This window comes from Pelodiscus sinensis, chromosome 24, assembly GCF_049634645.1.
Source record: "Pelodiscus sinensis isolate JC-2024 chromosome 24, ASM4963464v1, whole genome shotgun sequence".
Lineage (NCBI taxonomy): Eukaryota > Metazoa > Chordata > Testudines > Trionychidae > Pelodiscus > Pelodiscus sinensis.
This window is the reverse complement of record NC_134734.1, coordinates 4848026-4866497: the sequence shown is the minus strand read 5'-3', so window position 1 is coordinate 4866497 and position 18472 is coordinate 4848026. Positions and strand designations below refer to the sequence as shown.

Below are 18472 nucleotides of genomic sequence, written 5' to 3'. Positions count from 1 at the left end.
AGGGAAGAGGAGGGGAAACAGCAGGGTGCAGCTGCATGTGGAGTCTTGGGGCTTTTCAGGCTATTTCAGTGCTTCACGGGGACACTGGGACAGGAGATTAAAAACCGGGACTGTCCCGGATTTTGCAGGATGGATGGTCAGCACATCTCTGGTAACATCCGTGTTAACACCTGAGCCGTTATTGTTCTGTTGCAGGGAGTCCTAGTGGCTGTGTCTAGACTGGCAAGTTTTTCCGCAAAATCGTTTGCTTTTGTGGAAAAACTTGCCAGCTGTCTACACTTGCGGAAATTCAAGCAGCCAGAACACTGACGATCTCATGTAAGATCATCAGTGTTCTTACGGAAATACCTTGCTGCTCCTGTTCGGGCAAAAGTGTAGACAGCACGGAACTGTTTTCTGAAAAAAAGCCCCGATGGCTAAAATGGCGATCGGGGCTTTTTTGCGGAAAAGCGCGTCTAGACTGGCATCTAGATTGGCCACGGATACTTTTCCGCAAAAAGTGCTTTTGCAGAAAAGCGTCCTGCCAATCTAGATGTGATTTTCCAAAAATGCTTTTCATGGAAAACTTTTCTGTTAAAAGCATTTCCGGAAAATCATGCCAGTGTAGACGTAGCCAGTTAGTTTATTTGTATTAGCTAAGAAAGATCTTGTTGTTTTATCGAATCTCCCTGCGTCTCAATTACACTCAACAGTGATGATAGATGCGGAGGGTGTAGGATACTGCCGACAGCCCATCTTCTGACCTGTAAAATCATAGATCTAACTGTGTCGGGCTAACAACTCAGGATGACGTCCCCCTGAAATGAGCTATTACGGCTGGTACCAACTGCACTGCAGGGAGCAGAAAACACAGGGCAGTGAGTTTTGGATTATGTGTGTGTGAAAGGCTGGCCTGTCCTAGCCGGGGTACTAGAGGAAGCAGGGCAGGATGTTGGCTGAGGGGGAGCTTTTGGCCACTCCAGCCCCAACATGGCTCACAAGGGGACACTGTAAGGACAGAACACTGGGCTAGATGGGCTTTTGGTCTCCCCCAGTACGGCCATTTTCATGTGGGGCAGGAGAGCTGGCTGGGGGAAGAGGATGCTCCTGGCTACTCCAGCCCCAGTCTGGCCCAGCAGGGAGTGCTTTTGGGAGAAGGGCAGAATGACTGGCTGGGGGGGGGGGGGGAGTTCCCAGCAATTCCAACCCCAGCAGGGGGTGCTGTGGGGAATGGGGGGAGGGGGAGGATAGCTCCCAGACATGCCAGCCCCATCAGGGGGTCAGTGGAACACAGTGCAGGAGCCCTGGTTGTGTGAGGGGGGAGAGCTCCCAGATATGACAACTCCAGCAGGAGGCTCGGCACAGGCCAGGGCCCTGGCTGTAGGGAAGGGAGCTTCCAGACATGTCAATTCCATCGGGGGCACTGTTGGGAGCAGGGTAGGGTTCCATGGGAGGACCTCCCAACCATGCAAGTCCCAGCAGGGGGTGCGGTGGGGCCCAATGCAGGGACCCTGGCTGTGCGAGGGAGCGCTCAGACATTCCAACCCCAGCAGGGGGCACTGTGGGGCCCAGGATACAGGCCCCTGTAAGGAAAATGTTAGCACAGGCTGCGACACGATTGGTTCCCGAGACCCTTGTGTGAAAGCCCCAGGATCCCCAGCTGGGGGCTTTCCTTCCTCACCCTCAGCGAGCTCCCCAGTCCAAAGTACGGACGTTAAATATCAGTTAATCGAATTCTTATCGGTTACTCAACTGTTCTATTGCCCCCGGAAGTGGGGCTAGCAGCCAGGGGGCTCCGGCCCTACTCCCGGGGAGCCTGCTGCCCCTCAGGAGCCGGTGTTGCCTGGGGGTGAAGTATAATATAATCTATATGGGTGTGGATTGCCAATCTGACTAGAAGGTTCCAAGTTTGCTCTCCTTCCCTAGGTCACAAAAGGTTGAGGCCTATAAAGCTATTTCTGGAGGTGGATCTGGGGGCCCTCAACAGCAGCCACACTTACAATGAGGACAGTACCAAATTAAAACAACTTTTATTATGACTGGCATTAAGATGTCAAGCAAAACAAAGCACACAGCACTGATCACAGCTTGATTCAATCTCCCCTGAGGGTAACATTAACAAAGTTGGGATGTTCGGAAAAGGCCAGCACTCCTCCTATCCACTGCAGGGCCAATGGAGCCAGATCCCAGCTGGGGTCAATGAACCATAGCTCCACCGGAGAGGAGGGTCAGTCCAACTTAGCGGAAAGGGTTGAATTTCTGACCCTACCTCCAGCGTCCATGCACTTTGATCCCTTTATAGCCAGCACCAACCAGATTGTTAAAATAACCCTTGTAATAAACAGAGTGGGAGGCACCATTGCCTCTTATACTAGTTATGGCTAGGGAAACTGAGTCATGAAGCAGAGACTAGGCGTGTCCCCAGGGTTCCTCCACAAATCAAGTTTTGAGTCCAGATTTGTTTTTGTTCCTGGTTGCTTAACTCCACTGATCAATTAACAGGTTGGAAGAAGGAAGCCATTGCTAGAAATGTAACATCCCAATTCCCTTCTGCTTAGATCCCAGTAAACATCCCAGAGACCAGCTTCCAGGGCTCCTGCAAAGCCATTTGTGGGGGGGGGGGGGGGGGGGGGGGGGGGGGGGGGAGGATCACCATTTCCTAGGTATTTCTACGTTCGGGCGTAGCAAAAAGAAAGGATTTGCAAGTCATGTGGGCTGGTGCATGAAGAAGCAGGACTTGGGCTTTCTTAAAGCCATTTCTCTTTGGTATTTCATAGAAACCTAGAACACTAGAACTGGAAGGGACCTCGAGCAGTCATCCAGAACAGTTCTCTGCCCTCTTGGCAGGACCAAGTACCATCTAGATTAGAGGTGAGCGAGAGAGCCTCTGTGGGCCGGACCTGACCTACCAAGCAGGTTGATTTGCCCATGGACACTCTGCTGGTCCCGTCTCCAGGCCAATCAGGGCCTAGGGATGGGGGAGCACGCAAAGTCTCCTCCCCCAGCAGTGGCTCACGGCATTTAGAGTGAACCATCCGATGAACAGCTGGCAGTTCACTCTACACATCCCTCGCAGGGTGGGGGCAGGGAGCAAGAGACTTTGCATGTTCCCTGCCCCAAGGCCCCAACTGGCCTGGGCTTGACGGGCAGGGGGAGGGGGGAGTTGTGTGCGAAGTCTCCTGCCGTCACAAGGGGCACAGGTACCTAGAGGGAGCCACTAGCTGTTCAGAACAGCTGGTGGTTCTATCTGGGGGAGGGGTGGGGGCAAAGATTTCTTGGGCTCCCCGCTCCCAGGCCAATCAGGATCTGTGAGTGGGGGAGCACAGAAGTGTCCTGGCCCCTCCCTTTCTGCCCAAGGCTCCGTCCCTTCCAGGGCAGCCTAGGGCCACTTCAAAAGTTTCTGAAATGGTGCCCCTTCTAAAATTATTGCCCACCCTGATCTAGATGATCCCTGATAGATGTCCATCTAACCTGCTCTTAGATATCTCCAAGGATGGAGATTCCACAACCTCCCATACAAAATACATATTTTTATAAAAATAAACATTTTTAAAGCCTTTCATTTCTTTCAAAGAAAATCGCTCTGTTTACTAAGCTGAAATAAATCAGCACCATCAATAGCTGCCCAACATGCGCAATAACTTCCTGGCTGTCCCCAAGCCCTACAAGCTCCTGCCACCTGTCCCAGCCGATCCTGCGCTGCAGAATCCCACGAGGCAGGTCCCAGAAATCATAAAATTAACTTCACAATCACAACATTTTAAAACATAATAAATAAAAGAGTCAGTTCTGCCCTTGGGGCTGCTGGTGCCTGTGCATGAGAGCTGGGTGCTCCAGCCAGCTGGAACCGAGCACGGACGGAGGATTTCAAGGGACAATTTGGGGCGGTCATGTTAGGCCTGATTGGAGGGGCTGTTCATAATCCCCCATGCCTACTGCTCTGCCTCCTGCCCCCAGTGATTAATTGTTCTCCATGTCCATTGGAGGCAGGACAAGCAGCAATGGCACAGCAAGGGAGAGTGAGGGTACGGTAGGTCGGGAACCACTTGCCAGCTCCCAGGCATGGTCATCCTTACTCATACGCAGAATATGCAGCTGCATAGGGTGCCCAAACATTTGAGGCACATCTGGGCCTTCGTGTCACCCCACCTGCCTCTTTCTACCCCTGGAGCAAGTTAGCTTAAAAGTGAAAAGCCAGCCAGAGCTATGAGCAGACACTAAACCTGAGAAAGAGCCATTCAAGTGGTAATGAAACCATTTAACAAGGGGTTTGCCAATCGCAAATATATACAGGTATTCTCAGTTTCTGCATTTACTGTGTTAGTCCACAAGACCTTATAAACAATAAGTAGTCCTCCTGTAGCACCTTAGAGACCAATATATATATATGGGGGGGGGGGTTCTTTCTCTCTCTCTATATCTGACCCACGAAAGCTCATCACCTATTAAACCATCTTAGTCTTTAAAGTGCTACATAGTTTTTCCTTTTGTTTTAGCAAGATCAGACTAACACCGCTACCTCTCTATTACTATTCTCTATGTATATGAACAGGTACCCCCAACAGAAAAAGGGAGAGGGGATTAAAAAAAAAAGGACCTATTAATTGTAGTGCTAATAAGGCTAATTGAGTAGGCTGGAAGTATTCCATACTTAGCTTTTCATAGAATCATAGATTCATAAGATCATAGATTTCTAGAATTCAAAGGGACCTTTAGAGGTCATCGAGTCTAGTCCCCTGCCCTCATGGCAGGACCAAGCACCACCTAGATCAGGTGTGGGAAATAATTTTTGGTGGGGGATCACACCAGGATTTTGGAAAGTGATCAAGGGCCACACACACTATGGCAGGGGTGTGAGGTCCAGGAAGGAGGCTAGGTGCAGAAGGGAGCATGGGGTAAGGGTCAGGGTGCAGGCGACAGCGTGAGGTCTCGGAGGGAGTTTGGGTGAAGGAGGGGGTTGTGACCTGGGTCAGGAGATTGGGTGCAGGAGAGGATTCTGGCCTGGAGAAAGGGCTCTAGGAGGGGGTGCAAAGTCTGGAAGGGAATTATGACCTGGAAGAAGGGGAAAGGGGGTGCAGACTGCAGAGGGTTTGACAGGTAACCTGGAGCAGGGGAATGGGTGCAGGGTCTGGTGCAGGAGATAATTCTGGCCTGGGAGAGGAGAGTAGGAGGAGGTTCAGGATCTGGGAGGGAGTTGTGATTGGGGAAGGGGGGTGCAGAAGATTTGGCTGGTGACTGTGGGGAGGGAGTTGGGATGTGGGAGAGGCAGGGATGCCAGAGGCAGGCTCTGGCTGTGAGGTGCTCCTGGCCAGCAGCCCTACTTTAAATTGCAGGCTGTTCCCTCCATGGGACTCTCAGCTCCAGGAGGGGGAAAAAGACTTGCTCGGCCTCCATCCCCCAGACCAGTGGTGGGCAACCTTTTTTTTCAACTGAGCCAAATCTCGCCAAAACCACGATTGAAATTTATTTTGAGAGCCACATTTTTAAACCCGAAAATACATAGGATGGTACACTGTTTTTAGTTTCAATAAGTTTTTATTGAGAATATTCTGCATGCAAGTATGCCTTTTCACCACTCTTGGGTATGTCTACATAAAAAAAGTATGCTTAACTCAAGGGTAGCTAATTTAGGACAAAACAGTGAAGATACAGCAACACAGCATTTAACTCTTATTAGTATACTGTTAAAGTCTATAGGGCAGCCTCAGATGAGCTAGCACTGCTAACCCAAGTTTAAAGCTAAATTGCTGTGCCTTAGTGAGCATGAGTTAAAACCCTTTTCCTCAGCAGTGAACTGTTCTCTTCTGATTCCCCTACATCTCTAATCCTCCATCAATAGGTCTTTCTGAAAATCCTCATCCCCACTCCATCTTTCTGTGGAAGTTGTATAGGGCTCTTCATCTATACCTTATAGCCAAGTAAACTAAATTGCAAAGAAGTTCAACTACCATCTCTATGCTGCCAGCTCAGTATTTCAGATCAGTCTCCCTCTGTCCAAATTCACATCTCAAGCTTGAAATTCCTAACTATAAGGTCACAGAAAGCAAATAAAACCTTAAAATGTTCAGGCTACAGTTACACATCACAAAGCAGCACAAAAGGAACAACCCCCTCCCAGCAGGTCAGTTTTAAATAAACAAAGCTTCCCCAGCAGTATCTGCAATCCAAACATGAGGAAGTGCATTAACTCACTGGAACAATTACAGAAAGGCTACAATAAAAAAAACCAAATCCTGCAACCCAATCGCCCTATTTTCATTGTTCAATTGCAAGAAGTGAGTAACCTCAAGGGTGAAGACTGCACTGGATTTTTAGAGAGCTTCCAGTTTCCAGAATCCCGGCTGTTCTTGTTAACACTTCTTAGAGGTATCTGTGTGTTGTCGGGTCTCTGGCTATCATGATAAGGGACCTTCTGCACTGAGTATCTTTGCACAGGCCCCTCCGAGTGATTACGATAAGAAAGAACTAGTATTTTACAGACTGTTTAATTCACACAGAAAGAAACTTCTTCTCTCATTTCAGACCAAGCAAAAATTCAGAATGAAGCATCGCTAAAATCCACCCCTCTACTCTCCCGGGCCGTTTATCTGCCCAGGAGTGTTTTACACAGGTTCAAACTAAATGCTCCAAAATGCTTAGCATAACGTTCAAAGCGCAACAGCAGCACAGGCCAGCCAGGGTGGGGGTCTCAGCTGAGAAAAGGCTCCGCAACAAAACAAACGAGCTGTGAAGCAAGGAGTGAGACCCGCGAGCAAAGGCAGCCCGCCCCAAGAGACTGGGGTCCCAGCACCAGAGACAGGCAGCTCCGTGTAGAGACCCCAACGCCACCACCCCCCGACCATACAATGCAGACACCCCGACTTCCCGCAACGAAAAGAAGTGTCTGATCTGCCCCTCCTCCACGCGTCCGCACTGTCCTTTCCCGCACCCCACCCTTCCTGCCACTTCCCCGTCTGCCCTCTCCATCCCCGCCCGCCTCACTGACCCGCCCCGTCCTCTACCCCTTCCCAGTGCCCCTGTCTCGTCCACTCCCCCGCCCCGCTGTGTGTCCGGCCGGGCGCCGTGCTGCCCCGGGCGCCACCCCCCCCCCCCCCACTGCCCTTGCCCCCTCCATTCTCCCCCTCCGCCCCTGCCCCCTCCATTCCCCACCCACCCCACTGCCCCTGCCCCCTCCTTTCTCCCCCTCCGCCCCTGCCCCTGCCCCCTCCATTCCCCCCCCCGCCCCACTGCCCTCCTTTCCCCACCCCTGCCCCCTCCTTCTCCCCCCCGCCCCATCTTCCCCTCCGTCCCACGGTTCCTCCACCCGCCACTCTGCCCGGGCGGCGCCCCCCCCCGTCCCCGCCTCTAGCCCCCTTCCTTTACCCCCCCCCACTATCTCTATGCCCTCCTATTCCCGCCCCCCCGTCTCACTGCCCCCCGGCCCGGCACTCACACGAAGCGGCGCTGAGCAGCAGGAGGTGCCGAGAAACACCACCCGGCCCCCTTCCCAGGTGAGGCCCCGCCCCCGGAGCCCCATTGGATCCTGGCCCACGCCCACCCGCCCCCTGCGGCCCCGCCCCACTCCAAATGCGGTTTGAATTGCGGTTTGGTCTAGTAACTAGACTTTTGGGGCGGCCGCCCGAGAGGAGGGAGGGGAGCGGGTGCCCGGCACACAGAAGAGCCGCATTAAAGCGTGTAAAGAGCCGCATGTGGCTCGCGAGCCGCGGCTTGCCGACCACTGCCCCAGACCAATCGCTCAGCTCTTATTGGCTGGTTGTTTCCAGCCAATAGGAGCAGAGAGATTGCCTGGGGTCAGTTCCTATTGCCCAGTTGTTTCTGACTGGTAGGAAGTGTTTCCTAATGTCCAACCTAAACCTCCCTTGCTGCAGTTTCAGCCCATTGCTTCTTGCTCTATCCTCAGAGGCCAGAATGAACAAGTTTTCTCCCTCCTCCTCATGACCCCCTTTTAGATACCTGAAAACTGCTCTCATGTCCCCTCTCCGTCTTCTCTTTTCTAAACTAAGCAAACCCAATTCTTCCATGTTCTCTCACAGGTCATGTTTTCTAGACCTTTTGATGTCAATTGGGTGTTGAATGTAAGGACAGCAGGATTTATAATGGCCCATCCAGTTCAGGACCTTTGTTAAAAAGGTCCCCTTTAAAAATATATTATCAGTGCATCGCTGAAGATTATAGAATCACATCTCTAAAAAAAAGTCATCTCCCATTCCCCTGAGCTGCCAATAGGCACAGGGCATGAGTACTGCCCAGGGCCCATAAATCCTAAGGATGGCCCTGATCCTTGGCACTGGATTGGAAAAACCCTTGTCAGAGCTGAGCAGGGGTTACTTGGTGTTGGTCAGGGTGGAGGGCTGCACTCTTACGGTCCCTGCCAGCCCCACCTCCTGGGGGTTCTATAAATACCTTCGAGACTTCCACAGGGGTCTTGCCAACTGCTTTGTCATGGGGCAGTGATGACAGAGGGACAAAGCTGCCCTGCATGAGCTGGTTACGTTCCCCCTTTGGAGGCCGCAGCGTGAGCCCCATTGTCTTGACACAGCTTGTTCTCAGCTTCACAGGAAGTTCTTATGTTGCAAGGATCAGGAAAAAAAAGCAGGGCCCAGAAAGCCAAGTCCCAATGCAGGGTGTAGCTCCGGGTTACAGCGCTGTGGTGTCAAGGCGAGGGAGCTGCCAGGAGATCAGCCCCCAGGCTGGTGGTGGGAGTAGCTGGGCAGGTGCCAGGTTTTGGGTGGCTCTGGGGCGAAGGATCCTCCACATCCATTGTCCTGGTGAAGCAACTCCCTGGGCAGCGTCCCCACATCTCCCGGCTGGGAGGGCAAAGGGTCCCTGCAGCCAGCACCGCAGTCAAGGTCATGGCAATCAGGGTCGTGGCACCCAGACCGGCCACCAGCAACCAGACCCAGCTGCATCTCTGCCCTGCAAGAGAGAGCCCAGAGCACCCTGTGAACACGGCCGGAGAGCTGGCATGAGCTGCTCAGGCTCAGCGCATCACTCAGCCTCCCGCCCCGGTCCATGGGGAGAAGCCCAAACTCCGGGCTGCCAAGCAGCAATAACAAACTCTGCCTGCGGGGGGGTGGGGGAGCGACAGTGGGACACAGAACTAAACACAGTCATAGAGAGGTAGCCCTGTTAGTCTGATCTTGCTAAAACAAAAGGAAAAACTATGTAGCACTTTAAAGACTAACAAGATGGTTTAATAGATGGCCCACAAAAGCTCATCACCTATTAAACCAGTGGTCCCCAACGCAGTGCCCGCAGGCGCCATGGTGCCCGCTGGGGCATTGTGCACACCTGCCGACAAACTGGGACGGCCCCGCCCCCCGGCGTGTGGGAGGCGCCGGCCCCAGGTGCGCGACACGCGCCGGGGGCGCGGCGCTCTGGCGGCCCCAGCCCCGGGGCACATGCAGGCGCTCGGGCACGCGGCGCTCGAGCAGCGCCAGTGCCGGCCCCAGGCACGCGGCTCAGGTGGTGGCGCCGGCCCCGGGCCCACGGCACAACGCGCTCGGGCGGCCGCAGCCCCGGCCCTGGGACATATGCCGGCGCCAGGGCATCCCCGTCTCCTGGTGTGCCCCCGGACGCACGGCCCCGCCCCCGGGCGCCCGGCGCGTGAGTGGCCCCACCCCTCCGGGCACCCGGGATCCTCTAAAGGTTGGGGACCACTGTATTAAACCATCTTGTTAGTCTTTAAAGTGCTGCATAGTTTTTCCTTTAGAACTAAACACAGCTACTAATCCCCTCCCCCGTCCCACTGTAGGCAGCACCTGGACCATTCCTAGCTCCTGCCCACTCACTGTTCCCTGTTGCCATTGTGATGTGCTGCATGGGGCGCTCCTGCCCCGGTGCTGTCACCAGGAACACGGTGAGGTTGGCACTCTGTCCCACGGGCACGGCCAGCTCGCTGCGCACGGTGTAAAGGCCCTGGGCGTCCACGGACTCTGTGCTGCTGCTGAGCCCCGTCAGGTTGGTTCCTGTCGAGTCCCTCCACTCCACACTCGCCTGCGGGTACCCACCCGCACAGCTGAACGTCAAGAGGGTGTGGTCCCGCCAAAAGGAGTCAAGGGTCAGATGAGGCTCACTGTAGGGTGCTGAAAGGGGAAAAAAAATTATTTCCCATGTCTCTGGAAATTATTTCCTCCCATTGCTTGACAGGCTCCAAACTCAGGAATTGCTCCCCCAGTGCAGGAATTCAGCCACCCAGCAACACGGCACAAGAGGTTAAGCTGCACAGCTTGAAGGGAAGCCATGAAGGCTTGATCCAGCTTTAAGGAGAGACAGCGCCTGCCATACATCCATAGAAGGAGGCCACAGTGTCCACACCACACCAGAACACTCCCCCTCTCTTGGTCTGACCAGCCAGAGCCAGTTACCACTTGCAGGGTTCCTGGTTTCCTTCTGCAGAACATGTTTTCTGGGATCTGGCCCAATGGGCCGTAGCTCCACTGGAATCAATGGGGTAGATCCCAGCTGGGGTCAATGGGCTGTAGCACCACTGGAGTCAATGGGGCCAGATCCCGGATGGGTCAATGGGGCCAGATTCCAGGTGGTCAATGGGCTGTAGCTCCACTGGAGTCAATGGGGCTATGCCAGATAACTCAGCTGAGAATTTTGTCCTGGGGTTTTAAGTTGTGTCTCCAACATTAACTTCATTTTCCTCCCACTGATATTTAAGAACATAAGAACGGCCATATTGGGTCAGACCAAAGGTCCACCTAGCCCACAGTGGCCAATGCCAGGTGCCCCAGAGGGAGTGAACAGAACAGGGAATCAGGTGATCCAACCCTGTAGCCCATTCCCAGCTTCTGACAAACAGAAACTAGGGACACCATCCCTGCCCATCCTGGCTAGTAGCCATTAATGGATCTATCCTCCTTGAATTTATTTTGTTTTTGCTGGAACCTTTAATAGCCTTGGCCTTCACATCCTCTGGCAAGGAGTTCCACAGATAACTGTGCATTGTGTGAAGAAATACTGCCTTTGGCCTGTTTTAAAATTGTTACCTCATAATTTCATTGAGTGACCCTCAGTTCTTGTGTAATGAGGAGTAAATAACACTTTCTTGTGTACGATTTCAAAAGCTGCCATGAGTTTAAATAACCTCTGTCATAGTCCCAGTCTTGTTAGGCTATCAAGCTGTTCCATACCCCTAATAATTTCTGTTGCCCTTTTCTGAATCTTTTCCAATTCCAATATATCTAGTTTGATATGGGTCAACGACACCTGTATACAGTATTCAAGATGTGGGCATGCCAGGGATTTATAGAGGCAATATGATATTTTCTGTCTTATTACCTGTTCCTTTCTTACAGATTCCCAGCATTCTGTTTGCTTTTTTGACTGCTGCTGCACACTGAGTGAATGTTTTCAGAGAACTCTCCACAGTGATTCTGAGATCTCTCTCGAGTGGTGACATCCAATTTAGTTCCCATCATTTTGTATGTATATTTGGGATTATGTTTCCTAATGTGCATTACATGCCGTCCTCACTATAAGTCTAAGATACAGTCCAAAAAACTTGAACTTATAAACAACCTAAAGTGAGATTTTTTTTCCTGCGGCTGACTTCCATTTAAGCAAATTGGGAGGGTTTTTTTTACACGACTTATAGCAGGGAATGGGAGGACATAATGCATCAGTTCCTACAAACATAATGAATGTCCTGCAGAATGGATGTATGCCAAGGTGACTTAGAGCAGGAATGCCCTGTACTTTGTATTTTCAATATGGAATTTAATCTGCCATTTTATTGGCCCACCACCCAGATTTTAAAAAAATAAAAAAATAAAAAAATAAACCCTTTGTGGCAGTCTGTTTTGGACTGAATTATCTTGAGTGGTTTTGTATCATCTGCAAATGTTGCTACCTCATTCTTTACCTCTATTTCCAGATTGTTTATGAAGATGTTGACTAGGACGGGTCCCAGTACAGACCCCTGGGAGACACCACTAGTTACTTCTCTCCATTCTGAAAACTGACCGTTTATTCCTTTGTTTCCTGTCTTTTAAGCAGATCCATGAGAGGACCTTCCCTTATATCGATGACAGCTGGCTTTGCTGAAGACACAGAACCCAATTTGTGCCTCTAGTTCTACCTACCTTGCCCCAGTGGGAACTGTAGAGTTTGGAATGCTGGTGACCAGCCTAGAAGAACACATTTCTGAATCTGTTGATTACTACTAATCTCTGCCATACTTCAGCCCTTTGTGGTGCATTGCTTTGAGCCCCAGACCCCTCACTGGAGTTCATAAACCAGTAAAGATTGGTCCTAGGAAATATTTCTCCCACCACAGTATACACCTAACCTGTGGAACTCCTTGCCGCAGGTACCCTTGTCTCTGCCTCACAAGCAGTCTGAGATGGGCTACCAGGCTAGGTGGCCTCATGGGACTGAGTTAACCTGCAGATTCTTATCTTCTACAGGGCAGCTAGCAGAGCCTGGAACCCTATGTCAGCATCTGGCGTCAGTGCTGATTATAAGCACAGTGCCAGGAGCAGGCCTCTCTGGGGCTGCTGCCCGTTAGCATTAGGGCGAAATAATCTCTGAATAAAGCAGCTTCTCTCAGCCCGTCTGATATCAAAGGACAATGGAGCCTAAGGGGAAAGCTCAGGCAAAATGCACCATACCCATCACTGCAACCTGCCTTGTCATCAGCGTCAGGCCCAGCTCCGAGGCAACGCGGCAGTGATAGACGCCATCGTCCTGCGTGCGGACGCCCCTCAGCACCAGGGATGCGTTCCCCCGGGCCAGCCCCTCGGCATCCAGCCACGTCCGGTTCCGATAAGCCGCGTCCTGTCTCTCCAGCTGGTCCTTCCCATAGTAGTGACTATGAACCACCCGGGGCTCTGCCCCTGCCCGCTCCGGCTCCTTCTGCCAGGTGAGGGTCAGACGTTCGAGGTTCATACTCGGCTTGGACGGGAAGAGGCAGCTCAGGGTGACGTCTCCCCCAAACTGAGCAGTGATGGGCGACTCGGCTGTGATGAGTCCTGAAAGGGAAACGGGGTCAAGGGCAAAGATCCTAGCCATGGCTCTGTCCCCCTCACCTGCCCTGGGGCCGCCGTAACCCCAGGAGCTAGCAACATGGGATGGAAGTTTGGGGGCAGGAGAGGCGAAAGAGGATCCAATCTGGCATGCTGACTGGATTGGGACGTGGAACCTCTCTCCTCTCAGTTATTAGTCAGTGGCTCATATGTGAGATGAGTTGGTGGGTCTCAGCCCAGTTCCTAGCAGGCCTGGCCATCCACAGCAATAAAACCACCCTCCCGCCTGGTCCTTTGCTCAGCAGCAGAGGCCAAAGGCTCGACAGGTGCCAGAGGCTCATCTCTAGCTGTCCCCCAACACAGCAGTGGGGCCAGTTGGAAATGGTGGGGTGAGGGAAGGCTCTCTGTGAAGCTCTTTCCCTTAGCATGGGAAAGGCTGGAGAGATGTCTGAACACTGAGGGGAGAGGCAGGGAGTTCCATGGTGCCAGGCCCCCAACCCTCAAACCCTTGTCATTCAGGCCCTCAAAAGCCATAAGTTTGGCTTAAAAATCAGGTGATTGTAGCGAACAATACAAGGGCCATTGCGTTCATTGGCTTTCTGGCATCAGAGCCTCGGGCTGCACCCGGGCGGAGTCTGCAATTCAGCAGGTTAAAAGTTTGGTCTGAAACATTCTTTTCAAACAAACAAGGGCTTCTGAGGCCCAGAGGGAACACATGTGCTCCTTGCCCCCGACTGCTGAACGGTTTGAGGCAGCCCAAATCCCCCACATTTCAATCAATATTCAATTAAATACTCGATTGAATATTTTCAATGTTCTGGTTTTCAGAGGCTTCAATGAAAACACCCAAAAAGTTCTGAAGAAAAATTTCAGCAACCCCCCCAAACCTTTCCACTGGTGTTTTTCTTGGCAATGAAAATCCATGTCCCAGCTCAGACTTCCAACCTTTTCTCCTCAAACATGAGGGCTAAAGTCTTCCTTTTTAACAAAATAATTCCTGTGTTATTCACAGCCAGCCAGAGCCAGGGTTGCTGTGAAACTCGCAATGTCACCATCAAGTTGTGTCCTTCGGGGATGGAAGAGGCAGAGTGTGCGGGGAGAGGAGGCTTCTTAATCAACACGGTTTTAGGGAATGGAACAAATATCGACTCGTTTTCCCGTTACTGTTCAATAACACCGCTTCCCTGTACTGTCGGGAACTCGAGTCTCCCCCCTGAAGCCGGTTTCTTGAGCTACAGGCGAGTTTGGGAAACACCACGTGGTTTGTAAATGGGGCAGGATAGCAGGGCCTGTGATGAGATACTCACCCCACTGGGTTCCCCACAGCAGGAACAGGAAAATGGGGGAGCAAGGGCCAGGGCTCATCCCACGCTGTGGAGACACAGATTTGTCCTGCAAGGGAAGCAGAGACGCTGATTGGCCAAGCAACCCCTCCCCAGCGCCCTAAGAACGGATTTCTCAGCTATGCCCCCATTCTCCACCAGCTCCCAAGTGGGACCCTGCTCAAACCAGCAACTTCCTCCCAGCCCCAGCTCAGCAGAGAACAAACACTGGCCCCATCTGAGAACAAGGCAGTCCCTAGGGAGTCACGGGGCCCGGGACAACCCACCCACCTCAGGCCACGCCCCTGACCCTTCCTGTCCCCGCCCTGCTCCTCCTCCCACCCCACCTGTTCCTGCCTATGCTCCGCTCCTCCGATCCCCATTGCACCCCTTGTCCCGAGAGACACAACCTGGGAGGATTATCGGGGGGGGGGGAGTTGGAGGCTTTGTGAGGGGCACAGCAGAGGCTGGGCCTCCCCATGATGGCAGGAGCTGCGGGAAGCAGCGTGATCCAGCAGCCTGCTCCACTCCGCCCTCTCCCAGCCAGGTCTCTCCACTTCACCACAGTGGCAGGGAGTCAAATGCCCCAGCCAGCTCCCCTGAGCCCTACATCACCGAGGGAAGCAGGCCAGGGCTGGGGCCACGGCCAAAGCCCAGGTCACTCTGCTTCCTACCGCTGCGAGGTGTACAGGAGAGCTTGATCCCTGCTGCTGACCTGTGCCAGGCCCCACCTCCAGGGAACGCCCCTGGCCACCCTGGGCCCCATGACTAAGATGGGGACTGGCCTGCCCATGGGACAGTTGAGGCAGCATTGTAGACACGTCTCTGCGTGAATCACAAATCTCCGTATTTCATGTGAGTGGGGATCATCTTCATAGAATCTCTGTTACATGTTTAACTTGGTATCACGTCCTTTTATACAGAAACTTTGTAGCTTTTCATACAGAACATAGAAACATTATGTTATGTCTTGGTAAAATAGTCCCTGCAAATAAGTCAGGTCAAGAGAATGTCTTTGTACCAGACTAGATCTCCCCCCTTGTGCTGAGTGGATTGCTTTGTGGAGTGAATGAGGTGCGAATGGAAAAGGCGTGAAAATCAAGCACTTCCAGGCACTTACAAGGGTTGGAGAGGGGATGGAAGCCAGATCCAAGAACAATAAGACTTGTTAAGTGAGCTCATTGAAAGACAATTGAACATATGGACCCGTTGGGCGTCAGAAGATGAAGGTGGCAGCATTAAGACTAAGGATGTTAAGTAACAGTTAATTGACTAGTCCAGTAGCCGATGGAATTTCCATTGACTGGTTGACAGGCACTTCTGCATTCCTTCTTCGAAATGTACAAGCCCCTCCCCCTGACCTCTTGCTGGGGCTTTTGTACATTTCAAAGGAGGAATGTGGAACTCCCCCTGCAACCTGGGGAAGTCCCTCTCACTCCCCACTGGGGGATCTTGTGCATTTAAAAGCAGCAGTGCAGCATGGAGCCCGGGGTTCATGCTGCGCTGCCAATCTGATCCCCAGTTGATCCTGGGTTCCGCAGAAATGCCACACTGGAGCCCGGGATCAGCTGGCAAGTCCCCAGCTGATCCTGGGCTCTACCTGCAGCAGCGCCGCACAGCTGATCCTGGGCTCAGCTGTGCGGCACTGCCCCTTTGAAATGCCGAGGCAGCGTTTCAAAGGGGCAGTGCTGCATAGCTGAGCCCGGGATAAGCTGTGCAGCATTGCCCCTTTGAACACCGCCTTGGAGTGTAAAAGGGGCAGCCGCACAGCTGATCCCCAGCTCATCTTTGCAGCGCTGCCCCTTTGAAATACCCCCTCTCTCCCGCCCTGCTTTTCTGCCTCTATCAGGGGGGCGGGGAGGGACTGACTAGTCGACTGACTATCTGATAAGCATTTGCTTATCTGATAGTCAAGTAGTCGACTAGTCCTTAACATCCCTAATTAAGACACCCCCCAGAAGAAGGCACCACAGACAACTAACTGTGTATGCATATGATGACTCACAGATTTTGCATATGCATAAGATGATAAATTTGCATGAGAAGGGAGCTACTATAAATCAAAGGCATCTTGCAGGGGGACCCCAGGGTTTCGTCTTGTCAACATGGGAGCATCGATTCGGATTGGCACAAGCTCAGCTCCAACCCTCCCCCACCTAGCCAGTGCGGTTAGGGGAAGCAACTATTGGTAACAACAGGACAGAGTGTGCTTGTGTGTGCGTGTGCGCCTCTGTGAATGTAATATAGATCGTATGCATGATAAGTGTTAATTGCTATGTGTATTACCGATAAATGTGGCATTTCCCCTCCCCCCCCGAAAAGCTCCTGTGCAGGGCTTTTAGTACAACAACTGCTGTGGGGCCCCCCAAAGTGTGGGGCCTGAGGTGGCCACTCCCAACCATCCTATGGACTCTGCCTGCTAATGCAGTGGCTCAGCCAGGCTAGCCAGCCCTGTTTCTAGGGTATCAACACCCTTCTGAGCCCCCTGTCCCACCCACAAGCTCCATCTCCTCCCTGTCTCTCACTGCACCACACCATCTGTGCTCAGAGATCACATGGTCTGTGCCCTGGAGTGGGGGCAGGCCAGATCCGGCCCATAGGCCACCCCACCAGGGCCTTCAGGCACAGATAGGCCAGCTGCTTCTCAGCAGCCGCTGGTGGCTTCCTGTGACTCTCTGCTCACAGGATGGGGCGGGAGGGGGGGAGAGAGGCTTTGCATGCTGCTCGTGCTACCCAAGCAAAATCTCTCAGCTTGGAAACTGGCCAATAGGAGGTAAGAGATTTTCCTGGGCAGTAGGGTCAGCATGTGAAGTCTCCTTCTCCTCCCTACCCCCAACATCCGGAGCAGAGAGGCACAGGGAGCAGCCAGCCATTTTGAGCACCTTGGGGTTGCTGCATGCAGGCAGCCTGCCTCAGGGTCCTGCAGGGCTGCTGGCTGAAGCCACCTACTAAGTGCCTCCTGGCCACAGCCTCCCTCTGGCACCCCAGCCCCTCCCTCCCTCAACTCCCTGTGCCAGGTCACCACCCAAACCTGCACCCCCTCATCTGGCCGAAACTCCTACCCAGATCCCGCATCCCCTCTTACACTCCCCCTCCCCCAGGACAGAATCCTCTCCTGCACCCAAACACCCTCCACACCCTGCACCCCAGATCACAACCCCCTCCTTCACCCAAACTCCTTCTCAGATCACACATCCTCCCCTGCACCCCAGTCCCCTACTCAGAGAGCTCCCTTCTGCACACAAACTCCGTCCCAGACCCCGCACCTCCTCCACAGAAAAGTGTAGTCCTTGACCATTTTCCAAAGTCTTGGAGTGGCTCCCCTCTAGAGGCCCATCCCTGCACTAGAGGCTAGATCAGACACTGTAGGGCCTGTGGCAGATCCCATCCCAGCCCCACAGAGAGGGGAATGCTGTCTGAGAGCAGTAACCCACATCACTGATGTACTCACCGGAGCAGCCCGGCAGACTGAGTGGCCAAAGGGATGGGGAACCAGGCAGTGGGGCGTCAGCACAGGCAGTGGGGCCTCCTGAAGAATGCGCTGAACAGCTGTTACTCATCACTGGGTATTTAAATCACTGAATGTGGAATTTCCAGATAACGTCATGGTCACAGGATTTGTGGTTTCTATGCTATCACTATGGCAGGTCCAGCCCCCACACACCTCAGCTGTCTCTAGACTGCATCCCTTTTCTGTAAAAGGGATGCAAATTAGACACATCGCAATTGCAAATGAAGCGGGGATTTAAATCCCCCCCACTTCATTTGCATAAACATGGCTGCCACTTTTTTCCGGCTCGGAGCTTTGCCAGAAAAAAGCGCCAGTCTAGACGGGGATCTTTTGGAAAATAAAGCCTTTTCTGAAAGAGGGAGCGTGGGACCCTGGGGATGGGGCAGCATTGGGGTTGGAGCCATGCTTCAGGCACCGGGCCCCCACCATTGCCTTGCCCTGCAAGTGACCTATTTCCTGTAACCAAGACGCAAGGGAAAGATGGAAGCACCTGCAGTTTGCTTTAGTCCTCCACCCCCAGGCAGAGCCCCCAAGGGTCCTGCCGGCTTCTCACCATGGAGCTGCCAGACCCGTCAATGGGAACGGTGGAAGTTAAATGGCCTGTGACCACAGTGGATTCTTGTGCCAGGGGGAGCCGGCAGCAACCGGCTGGGTTCCACAGCCAGGGGCCCCTCTTAGCAACACAA

At 53.0% G+C, this 18472-nt stretch overlaps 1 protein-coding gene across 1 annotated transcript; it reads right to left on the bottom strand.

Moving 5' to 3' along the window:
- Positions 1-7409: 7409 nt before the first annotated feature.
- On the bottom strand, positions 7410-17819 carry LOC142819514 (CD276 antigen-like). Its single transcript, XM_075907260.1, has 5 exons — positions 17727-17819; positions 14261-14345; positions 12600-12959; positions 9771-10064; positions 7410-8895 (listed from the first exon to the last, which is right to left on the bottom strand). Exons 2-5 carry the CDS (start codon positions 14316-14318, stop codon positions 8633-8635), a joined length of 975 nt encoding a protein of 324 aa, XP_075763375.1. The 5' UTR covers positions 14319-14345; positions 17727-17819; the 3' UTR covers positions 7410-8632.
- Positions 17820-18472: the final 653 nt, after the last annotated feature.

Bases quoted from the DNA above. Each gene is read 5' to 3' on its own strand.
- LOC142819514 (XM_075907260.1), bottom strand. From the start codon at position 14,318: ATGAGCCCTGGCCCTTGCTCCCCCATTTTCCTGTTCCTGCTGTGGGGA. The intron at 10,065-12,599 runs GTATGGTGCATT...TTCCCCTTTCAG, and splicing joins AAGGCAGGTTGCAGTGATGG to CACCCTACAGTGAGCCTCAT. The intron at 8,896-9,770 runs GTGAGTGGGCAG...TCTCTCTTGCAG, and splicing joins CACAATGGCAACAGGGAACA to GGCAGAGATGCAGCTGGGTC.